The sequence below is a fragment of the Uranotaenia lowii genome, chromosome 3, assembly GCF_029784155.1.
Source record: "Uranotaenia lowii strain MFRU-FL chromosome 3, ASM2978415v1, whole genome shotgun sequence".
NCBI lineage: Eukaryota > Metazoa > Arthropoda > Insecta > Diptera > Culicidae > Uranotaenia > Uranotaenia lowii.
Window position 1 is genome coordinate 73,566,047 of NC_073693.1, and position 12,726 is coordinate 73,578,772.

Sequence of the window (12,726 nt, forward strand, 5' to 3'; positions counted from 1 at the left end):
AGGCAAAAAGTGATGCCTGACTATAGTCTACTATAGTAGACACCATGTAATTAACTAATAGTGAGCAGTTCAATAGGTCGCAATCTGTGCAATCGATTTTTACGCAATGTGACAGATGTGTTCTGATGGACAAAGAAATTTTTGTTAGAACCGGATTTAAGAGATCAAATTCTTCGAGATGCCTACTCATGAAAAGGTTCCAGCCAGATTCCAATTGCATTTTCCAGGTAAGTTTGTGTAAAATATCATGATTTTGCAAAGGTTTTGCCCCTATGGTAAAAATAATAGATCAATACATGATTGAAACCAGTGTGCAAAAATAAAAAAGAGATTTTATGAAAAAGTAAGAGTATTTCTTGAAATCATTGATAAATATTTTTTTTTATATTTTTATATTAAATGTCATATTAACGCCTTCATTTCTTTCATAGCAAGTTTTTCGATCGAATGAATAATTTTTAAAATACACACGTTTGTAACTGCCCGGATACTAAATGATCATAGCCTTAGTTTGATAGTTGATCTATTAAACGCAGAAAATTTGATTAAAATATATCATAAGTGTAAAAAGTTATGGAAGGTCAAAGTCGAAGTGACAGTCCGCGTGCTTTCAATTTCTATACAATTATGAACGGTACTATATATACAAAAATGGATTTCTGTCTGTCTGTATCCTATATACTTGAAAACTAATGAATCTATATGTATGAAACTTGGCATATAGGGGTATTGGAGGCCAGTGAAGGCTCTTATTATGGTTTGAGACCCCTCCCCTTACAGGAAGGGGGGGAGGAGGTCTTACAGACAAAAGACAAATGCTTGTATAACTTGAGAACCGATTAAGCAAATGGTACTAAATTTAGCATTGGAGGGTATTCGGGTACGGTTAATGATTCAATTATTATTTTTGAGACCCCTCCTTCTTTCTAGTTGGGAGATAGGAAGAAAAGGGGCCATTCTTACAATTTTTTACATAACTCAAAAGCTTCAATCAAGCAAATGGAACCAAATTTGTCATGGGATGATATGAGGGTACGAGAAATGTTTATATAAATATTTGCACCCATTCCTCCTTCCAGTAGGGAGATATGAAGAGGGGAGGGTGACTCCCATACAATATTTTACATAACTGGAGAACTAATCGAACAAAAGGAAACAAATTTGGCATGGGAGGGTATTTGGGAATGAGAAATGTTTTTATGAGTAACCATCCTTCCTTCCAATAGGGAAATAGGAAAGGGAGAGGGGTCCTTTCTTCATTTTTTTTTACGTAACTGAAGAACTAATCGAACAAAAGGAATCAAATTTGGCATGGGAGTATATTTGAGAACAAAAAAGGTTTCTATCGATATTTAATACCACTCCCTCCTTCCAGTGGGGAGATAGGGAAAGGGCTCCTTCCCAATTTTTTGCATAACTTAAGAATTTATCAAACAAATGGAACCAAATTTGACATGGTAGAGCATATGATACGAGGATTGGCTGAATGATTATTTGAAACCCCTTAATTCTTTCATTGGGGATATAGGAAGGAAGTGAAACTCCCATACCAAACTTCACATGGAACCCTAATAGAATTTTGTTGGCTTAAATGAGATTTGATCAAAAGAATGGAATCAAATTTGGCATGGGAAAATATTTTGGTACGAGATAAGTTTTCTAACATTGTTATAAACCCTTCCGCCTTGTAGGGAGACGAGAAGAAGGAAGGAGGGGGTTCCATATTATTTTTTTGTTGTTGTATTTCTTAAGAACTTAATAACCAATGGAACCAAATTTGATATGGAAGGATTTTGGGTACGAAAAAATGGCTATGATTATTACAAACGCCAACCTCCTTCAGGCAGAATGAAGTTTCTTTATAAAATGTATCATATTCGAGTTATGCTTCTCAGTGAAGCGCACTCGCGTCAAGCGAAAAAAAACGAGATATATCGTATTTGGTCCGCAATGTGTTAATTTGGCATGTGAAGATATTTGGGTGCGATTTCTCGTATGATGTTTCTCGATGATGTTTCCATAATAAAGTGAGGAAAAAAAGAAATGGAAAATCTTATACAATTTTTTACATAACTTGAGAACTAAATCAAGAATTTGGAAATGGTTTCAAGGTATTTGGGTATGGGAAATGCTTCTATGATTTCAGACTCCTCCCATTTTTTTTCAGTAGGGAAGGAGAGAGGGGGCTCCCATGAAATAATTATTGCATGAGTTGAGATCTTACCAAGAACTTTGGATCAAATTCAGCATGGGAAGGTATTTGTGTGCGAGAAATGTTTATATGGTGGTTTGAGACACTTCCCTTTTCCAATTGCGGGGTTAAAAGCACCAAATTTTGTTTTTAAGGATTTTTTTAATATGAGGAATGTTTAAATTATGGTTTAAGACCATATTCGTAAGGGCTCCCATAAAAAGTGATTTAGATAATTCGAAAACTAATGAAGCAAATGGAATCAAATTTGGCATGTGATGTTTTTTATTTTCAAAAAATCTTTCTGTGGTAGAATAAAATTTAATAAAGCTTAGTTCAATTAGAAATAGGATAGTTATTTTTTTTCCTTTTTTATAGGAATTTAACCCATTAAGGTCATTTTTCCTCGACCTAAAGGACAGTTATGAATGTGTGTACCTTTAAACATTGCTAACCAGTGGATTCCTTTACACAATGAAATCAACTAGAGAGAAAAATTAATGTTCAAGATAATCGAGGAATCAAAGAAAGGAAGGATCACTTGTCAAAACAAAATCCGCCCTCACAGAGGAGAAAATAAACTCTTTTCCTTTCAGGCACTATTAATTTTAACCCTCTTTAAGGTGACCTTCCCACAAAACAAGCTCCGGTTCGAGATTCAAACTCATTAATCAAAAGTGTCTCTCCGGCCCGGGTCTAGCCTTGGACCATTTTTCGTGTTGTCCATTTAGGAAAACCAACTCAATCAAAGTTGCCATATTGAGGAGAGAAATTTTTTCGAGAAGAAACTTACCTCAGCTTTCCGGCGTATTCGATTTCGATGGCACTTCGATCACGGATAAAACTTCCATAGCGTTCTAAAAAATCGATTCCTTTCTGTGTGTGTGTCGCTAGGTTCTCGTACTGATCCTGTGAAAAGGAAAGGAAGAAACGAAAAAAAAAACAAATTAGTGTTTGATAAACATTTTTTTCCAAATCTGGAACGGCTTCGGTTAAAGTTTTCTAAAGTGTACAGATTTGGATGGAAAAATGTTCTCTGAGGTGTGGAGCCATAAATATGTAAATTAAACATTTTAAAGTCTAACCAAATCTGTCTGGAGTGGAAAGAAATACACAGAAAAAAACACAACAATAAACAAAAACGGATGATAGCACACCTACCAGCAAAAAGGTGCTATTTTTGATAGAAATCAACAGAATTCGTTGAATATCATTTAGGCTGCCAGCAGCCAACAGAATGTGTTTAAAAAATGAGAAAAAAAATCACAGCGCGCAAAAATTAACATTCTAGCGCTATCTTTTGTGTGAAATTGGCGGGGAAATATTCATCAAGTGGGCGCCATGCTTCAAGTGGATTTGCAACTGGCGATTTCAAATCTGACCAACAGAAATAAACAGTAGTAGAGAGCCGGGGTTTGATTACCCCTGCGAGTGAATGAATGTAGCAGCCTTTCAGGTCAGTCAACACAGTACTTCAGATCAGTCGTAATTCCGTGCTCAACGCCCTTTCAATTGGCGGTCAAACGATTCAGTACAGAATATTTCAATGGCTTTGGATACAGCTGTGAAGTGATTTCAAGTGTCAGAAGTCCATTAGGGTAAAATAATAAATGGAAGGTTCCATGATGGAAATCTACTAGGAATTCCATGGGAAAAGGTTGAACATTTAAAAATGTTGGATTGCTTACAACAAGTTTTTAACAGTCAAGACAAGACACAAATTTGATAAAAATGGTTGATTTTAAGATGCAAAAACTTCGATCGATTTACTTCCTCGTTACAAGTTCCCTCAACCTTGACAGGGTTGTTGTCTTATGGATGATTGATATAAATACAGAAAAAAACAGCACAGACTGAATAAGTTCAAGCATGAGGAAGCTGGTGCTTCCACCATCCAAAAGCGAAAAAATTATCCATAGCTTAAGATATTAGTTCAAAGATCATTCTCGGTAAGACCCGCTCTTCCAAGAATGGCGATGTTTAAGAGTAGTAATTCAGAAGCCACACACGCACGCACGGTAGCCATTACCGGTTTATGAAAAATGGTTCATCGAAAAAATAACAATAAAAATAAACCTTCGTTGCACTGCCATATCGCCGTTGCAGTGGAAAGTGCTGAACCGCGCCGACATAAATTCGGTCAGATAACCCGTAATTATGGGGCCCCGTTGGGTTGGTGCAGTTGCTTTTCACCGTTTTTTTTTTCGCTTTCGATACATTTTAAAGGCGACTTTTTGATATATGACCTTTTGAAATGTTGTACCAGTCAGATTGCACAAACAGGCAATCCATCATCGAACCAATGGTGGTTGTGATGAAATGAGTAGATTGTAACCCATCATCACACTTCATAACATTGGCACCTTTGTTGAAGTTGAAATTTTTTAAACTGATTGAAATTCAATGAATATACCTCCAAGTTTCTTTGTTAAAATAGTGCGATGCATGTTCTCGTTGTTTATCACATCAATAAAATATCTTTTTTTTATGACATTTGACCGAAAAATATATGTAAAAATAACAAAAAGGAATTGCTACGCAAAGCCAAAAGGGATAAAGGTAAGTTTACATGTAAAACACAGTGTGATTCAAACAAAAATACAGGAAAAGCAGTAAAGGGAGATCAGCCTTTTTTTCACTTATCCTTTTTATATAAAACTGCGTTCTGGAAAAATTGTCATATCGCAATCCTATACTGGATCACTATCATCTGTTTTCTGTTTATAACGTCTTTACCAGGTAATTGGAAAATATTTTCAAATACGAAAGACAATTTACAGTTTTGATAAAAATAATTCTTATACCATTCATGGAAATCTTAGTTGAATTGGCATTTGGCATTTGTATTCAAATGCCAAGCTTGAAATTTCGCACCTACAAAATTATAGGATACATGAGGTCATTTTACTGAAATTTTTGCGGACATACAAGCTGTTTCAAAGTTCCAGAATGTTTTCAGGGTGATTGTGCACAAAAACCTACATCGTTCTAGAATTTTGTATATATGTACTTTACGAAACACTTACATTGAAAATTTTAATCAAGTTTCTTATTTTGACACTATTTATTTAGGCGTTTTACTAACTTACCTGCACTCATATCTTGTCGCGTAAATACTTTTTTCAAAAAAGGCCTGATTTTTTTTGGCAGAGCATCCTCCAACGTTTTCCAGAGTTCAATTATTGACCAATTGGGGTAAATCATCCCAAAAGGATGAAAATATCATAAAAAAATTATTGACCCAAAATATGTCCAGTTATATGCAGGTTGCCAGAATTTCATAGCACGTATCCGGACCGGACATTTGATTTCAAAATTGTCGACCAAAAATTCGGGCAGTATCCTGGCAAATTGACAAAATCCGGGCAAAATCCGGACTTTTTTCAGAGATATTCGGGCAACCGGGCCGGACGACCGGACTTTTTCAAACTTTGTATTAAACATCCGGGCAAACCCGCATAAAACCGGACAATCTGGCAACCTTAATTTATATTACCAACATTGGGAGAATTTTTTTCTATTATACTGCTTGAGAGGATTAATCTCAAAAATAAGAAATGTAAGGATAATAAGCTTCACAAAAACACTTTTACTTTACGTAAACGTAAATTTTTCGACTTCTTTGCCAATTCGTCTATCAAATGGATTCATATATTCCTTTTTCATGAATTTATAAACCAAGCAACAGAAATTTCAAAAAAAGTACACAAACTTCTGCAAATTAAAATCAAAATTAAATTGAAATAGGAATTCATCGTTGATTGATGTGAATTGATGACTTTGAAAACATAGTTTTTTTTCGAAATTTTTTTTAAATAATTGCTGATTCATGCAATTTTTAAGATTATTTCTCGCGTGAGCTTACATTACGTCGTATGAAACATCTTCAGAATTAACATAAAACTGCCTCAAAAGATATCAAAACAAATTTAAAACTTGTATTTCACATAGAGAATATTTTGTCCAGGCTACAAATATTCTAGAAGGACAAAGAAAAAAAAATACAGTAACGCTTATTTTTGCATGGGCAGAAAGTAGAGCTTTATTCTGGTTCATTTTCACCAAAAGTTAAAATATTTTGTCGGTGACCCCCCATACAATTTTTTTTTGAAAATTTTCTATTTGAATTCTTCAAAACATAAATATATTTTCAGTATTTTATAATTTCAGAGGTTCTAATTATCATAATTTTAACTTTCAATACTTTTAAATTGAACTGATAACTCAACAATGTCATCAAAAACATTGACATTTTTAAAAAAACAAGTTACAGAGCGTAAACGTAAAAAATGCTTAAAAAGTATCTTTTAATCCTGAAATTTGAACATTGGCTGGCAATCCTGCCAGCAGTCTCAAAGAGGATCCAGGGGGCAGAGGGTCAAATTATTTGAAATTATTAGAACTATCTAGAATAAAATGAATCCATTTGAATCTATTGTCTTTAGAATTTCTGATTGTGGCAACACTGGAGGGAATTAAATAGAAAAAAAAGCTCAATGATTAAGAAAATCAATTAACAATAGGAAGCGCTATAACTTTTTTGTGAAAACGCTTATCGTGATGCGATCTGGAGTAGAAACGTTTGTATAAATTTAAGCTTTTAAAAAAACAATGTTCAAAAGTGAACGATCCGTTAAAAACTCTTTTTGATGAGAAATAAGATTTTATACTTCTTTTGATTTCAATGTCACAAAATTCCATTTGCACTTCAGACTGAATACAAATCGCTACAGCAGTTCAATCTAGCTTAAATTTTGCTTGTTACTGTCTTTTGATACAATGATCATTATAAGCCTGGAGTTTCCTCTAATCTTTTTATTTTTATCATTTTCTGGCCCAATTTTTGTAACCTTGCTGTACTCTGTGATTATTCCATTTTATTCAAATAACATTACTGTTAAGGTTGAATAATCTAAGCTTCTACGGTTTCCAACCCACTGCATTATTTAAATAATCTCTTGAATTCTTTGTTCAAAATTAAATTTTATTGTTTTTTTTAGAAATAATTTTATTTAATGGATAAATTTAGTCTAAAAATTCGAATCTTTTTGTCGATCTTAAATATACAAAAATCAATAGTATTGTTGACGAAAATAAATTGAAAATGATCGATAGCAACCTAGCCTGCAGCGCGTAAGATTATTCATATTTTGTTCATCCCTTACTTATTTTAGTTATTCTACTGTACACTTAAATTAAATAGAACCTTAATGAAGCATTAATTTTACAGCAAACAATCATAACTCCTACAATATCATACCAATAATGGTAAAAACTATAGAAATCATTGGTTTGAATACACCATAGCATTCCATAAAAACAAAAAATTAAAACGCACTAATCTGGTCTAAAACCGTCGATAAAATTGAAATTTCTCTTTAAAAAAATCGTTTTTATAATTTTATTGATCTTGAATTCCAAAATATCAACAGTACTTCAATTTTTAAGCAAAAATAAGTTACTTTTCCATTGCACTGGAATAGTTATACAGAAAAATTTTTCAAAATATGGACTACAAATCTTAAAAAAAAACGTATGGGGACTCACCAACCAAATATTATAATTTTGCCTGAAAATGATTCAGAAAAGGCTAAATTTTCCATTTCTAAAAAAATAGAGTTACTGTATTTTTTCTTTTAAACATCTTCTATAAACACACCGTGTATTGCTACTTTCTTTTTATTCTTTTGATTTGATGCGAACTTTATGTGAATCTTATGAATAAACACAAAAAAAAACTACAGGACCCAGAAAATTTAACAGGGATAAATTTCAGAAATAATACTATCATTCTACAACAGTACCTGCAAGTAAAAACAGAACAGAAATATGAATTTTTAGAAATAAAATAAACTGGCAACAGAAATAACCTTTAAATTTTAATGAATATAACAGTTATACTAAATGAAGCCTTCAAGCTTGTTTTTCTGTATAAGTAATGCTAAATTTAATTCTTTCAAAACTTAAATTTTCTGTAAAATTTATTGTTATTGAAAACATCAAGTAAGTTCCCTGTAAATTGTATGTAAATTAATATAAAAAAAAAGAAAAATGGGGGTTCAAAACTGAATGAGGCCGGAACAAATTTCAACTTCTTCTTTTGTCACCTCCCTTCGATTTTTCCGAAAATCCAGAAGGGGGAAATAAATAAAGTTCAAAGTATTATATTATATTTTTCTTTTATTGAAAAATTTGATAATTTTTCGGAAATTCAAACAATTGGAATAGCGAAGGTCTAACTGTGGAGAATGGAAATTGTATCAACTTTGAGATTTTTTCAAATTTTCGATCTCAAATAACTCGATTTTTAGATGTTGTGCGGTGTAGGTTGTATGCAAGTTTATTGCAAACAAGCTAGCTTTTGTCTTATTTGTTCCAATTTATTGAAAATTTGGATTATTTTTTATCATCCCCTCTCCGCCTCGTGATGCCTCAACTCCAAATGACAAAAGAATTATTTCAAATTTGTGCCAGCGTAAATTGTAAGTGAAATTGCTGCATACACTGCTTTATTAAAAAAAACATGTGCAAACTATAGAAACAATATTGTTTTTCATCAAAATGTTTGGTAGGTATCAGTTAAAAAAATAGATTGCAAAACCACGGAAATATAAAAAAACACAAAAATTTATCAGTAAAAATAGTTTGCGACAATTTATGAGGTTATAGGGGTAATTTTACTTATCTCAAACATACGAGCTTACGAATACGAACGATAAAGAGAAAAAAACAACCAAGACGTCAGTAAAATAAAAGGGTAGCAAACATGAACGTTTTCATAATATTTTTGCAAAATTGAGCAGTGCAAAGTTTTGCTTCTGAATTAGCTTTGTCATTTAAAAAAAAATCATTCATTTTACAAAAGTAAATTCAAATAAAAAAGAAAACTTAGCTGAAAATTCAGGGAATTATGTATTAAGGTGTGTCTAATTGCAACTTGTTTCGAATTTCAAAACGCCTGGAGCCTGAAAAGTTTCCTTTTTGGTCAAAATAAACGACAGCATTTTTGGAGATTTGTCAATGATATTAACTAGGGTACGCAGTTGTTGATTTGAAATTTTGTATGGAAAAATGTAAAAATTTGTTCGGAGAATGTTACTTTTTTTCATTTATCTTGATTATTTTTTTCCCACGCGATGCAAACGAAATTCCAATATATGGAGCCTACTGGAAAATTCTCTGGCTACAAGTTTTTTCAAGACGGCAAAGCGATAGGAGTAGTGAGAAAATAGTTATAACGTCCCAAATAGAACATTCTATTTTTATGAAAAGAATCTAGCAACACTGGCAGATTTTCCGTCCTATTTTCAAAAAAAAAAAAAAATAAATAAAAAGAAAGTTATTGATTTTAAAATCTTAAAATGTTCTGATGGAATGATCTACAATGAATTTTTCTTTAGTTTGCAAAAAACTATGCGGGTTTCCAGAAATTTAGGGTCACTAGATGCAACAGTTTTGGGAAAAAATAAACTAGAATAAGGTGTGATCTGAACAATTTATTGTAAATAAAAAACCACAACTCAATCTAATTTTAGTTCATTTTTTGCAAAACTATTGAATCTAGTGATTCTGAATTTCTTGTAACCCTAATTGTTTTTTTTTTAAACAATAAAGAATTTAATGTAGATCATGGGTGGCTAACATTTTCAACAGGCTGGCCAAATTTCTTAAATGAGATTGGCTGGTGGGCCAAAAAACAAATTGTTCGGGAGTACTTTAAAAAAAATTAGCAAATTTTTGAAAAAACTATAAAAATATTCGCCTAGGTCACATGGAGTTAATAAAAAACTTACCAGATTTCCCGGTTTTACCCAGATTTGACCGAATGCTAAATACAAAATTTGGGAAAAGTCCGGCCCGGCTCGTATGCCGGGATTTCAATGAAAAATGCTAGGATTTAATCGCCTTTTTGCCGAATATAACAAAAAATAAACAAATTGTTTTTTTATATTATATATTTTTACTAATCACTAATCACTAATCACTAATCGTACTTCCATAGCCAGAACTTATGTCTGAGTCCCAAAGAATAATAAGCGTGTATTATTATTCTTCTTGTCTTTGTTCATGTTTTTGATCATTTTAACATAAAAACATCAAACTGATCAAAAACATAAAATGGTTGGGCCTACCATGGAGCAGAGAACGCAGAGACATCTGGAACACAGGAACAGAAGAAACGTGGACCACCAGTACCATACGTTTCAGAGGGGATCGTTGGAAGCATGCTAAGAAAAATGCTCCGTGATGAAAATACCATGCTAAATATAAGGTAACTTCACCAATTACTAGAACCATTTTTCATCGGCTGGAAATGATTTATTTGGTACACAGAAATCACAAAACATTAGACTAAAAATTCTTTTAAAAGTTTGATATATTTGATGACAGATTTTTAAAAAATCACTTGGATTTTCTGCGTTGAACTGTTTTGGATTTCAGTGTACAATCATTTCTGGTCTTAGACCAAGGATAAAGCGCCTTTACTCGCTCTTGAAAATAAAAAAGAAACGGAAACATTAATAGAACAATAAACCTTTCGAGGTCTGTTAAGAGCTCGAAAGGTTCTTCAAATATTTAACCCTTTTACAAGTATATGATAGTGAGATTACTTCGAAACCTCTCTGCAAATGATGAACTTTCATTTTTTAAAGAAGGTGATTGTATTCAGTTAACTTATTAAAAATGTAAACCTTATATGATTCAGAAATAAAAAACGTTATGAAAATGTAAACATTTAAAAACCATGCACCAGTACATACGTGAGAAAAACTTAAAGGCGAAAGATTGGAATTGGCTCACCGGGTTTTGGCTCTCGTTGATAATCACTATCATCATTAGTGATGCTACTGCGATACTGCTTCGGCCGGAGATATATTCGAAAAAATATCAAAAATTAACCCCTTTCCCGTTCCAGAAAACACGTCCTCTCACTTTTTTTCGCCCTAAAACAGTTAATCAATTTAAATCATAATCGCAGTAATCCGCGGTATGTAACAAAACAACTTCAAGACGTTTGTTTAATGGAAACTAAATCACAAATAATTCCCGTTTTTTTTTCCCGTTTAATTTTTCAGCTACTCTCAAAATATTACGCACTTTCATTCTCAATTTCAAACTTTTCTTCTTTGGACAGTTTTATTTAATAAATTTTAAATATTCCTCTGATAACCTCAACTGAAAACGAAAATCCCACAACCTATTCATTTTTCCACGATCTCGTCTTGCGGTTTGAAAAACACTTTTGAATGCGCTATTTAATCACTTCCAACCAAAACCTTTTTATATTATATATTTTTACTGTCCTTATATTGAATAAAACTATTGCGCTCTGTTTCTAAAATTTTTAATAATAATCATGAATGATGAATTTGGTATTTAATTACTGATCCATAAATCAGAAATTAATTTTTAATTTGGTTTCAGAATTCGAATTTTAATTTTAGTTTCTGATGCTAACCTCAAACTACTGATTGCATTGAATCTTATTCTTACTAAGCATTCATTTTATTTAGATTCTCGTCTAAAGTACTGGTGTGATTTTGGGGGTAAGTTCTGGGTGCTGGATTTGGCATATATTCTGTCTAAATTCTGAATCTGAATTCTTAATCCAAATTGTATATCTCGATAATAACTTTCAATTTAAAATAAAAATCGAATTTTTTAGAACATTTCTTAGCAGGAATTTTTGCTTTTAAAATACTGATTTTTCTTTATAAATTCTTAATGCAGATGATAACAAAATATTCAAACGTACATAATTCCTTAGCTCATACACTTATGATCTGTAATTTCAGAATCCCAGAATAACTTGGTATATTGTCCCACCCTTTGTAACGAAATAACACGGTAGCCACTAACTTTCATAAATTCCAGATTCTCAAGAGTTAAAAATTTAATAAATAGTAAAAAAACTATTTTTTAAACCATATAAGTTACGTCCTTCGAGGTTTTGCTACTTTTTAGGCATTCGATTAACTAATTTTATCGATAGTTTTTGATAAATATCGGTGTGTATAGTAAATACATACATACATTCATGTTCTATTCCAAAACAAAGCCCGAATTAAGTGTCTATCAAATTACAACATTCCTTGTGATAAATTTTTTATTTTGAGAAAGAAAATACCGTAATCCGGGGTAAGATTGATCACTTTTTTCAATATATTTCGATTATTTTTTCTGTTAAGGAGAATGTGGCATGTTTTATATTTTTAAAACCAGTACTCGACTCCTATAAACGTAATACATGGTTGCAAAAATTTATTAGACTGCTTTAAATTTGATTTAAAAATCGTTTTCGTCTCTGTTTAGAATTTGATGCTTTGGGGTGACATTGATCAGTCTCTATTCTGACGGTTATAACGAGTTTTCTTGATCATAAAGGATACAAAACACCTTCATAATATTTACATGTAATAGTTTATCAGTTTAACCTTGGTCTTTAACGTTTTATTTTAAAAATATTTATAATCGAAAAAATAACTATGATGTTGCCTACATTTAGGGGCAAAAATTATAATAATTGCTAAATA

The 12,726-nt window shown here is 32.0% G+C and overlaps 1 protein-coding gene across 11 annotated transcripts in view; it reads right to left on the bottom strand.

Moving 5' to 3' along the window:
- LOC129751133 (formin-binding protein 1-like) overlaps positions 1 to 12,726 on the bottom strand; it is a 243,688-nt gene that overhangs the window by 43,454 nt on the left and 187,508 nt on the right. For all 11 annotated transcript variants that reach the window (XM_055746453.1, XM_055746448.1, XM_055746452.1 and 8 more), the window contains exon 2: positions 2,985 to 3,100. In XM_055746453.1, coding sequence (XP_055602428.1) covers positions 2,985 to 3,100 — 116 coding nt within the window. The remainder of the gene's footprint in view (positions 1 to 2,984; positions 3,101 to 12,726) is intronic.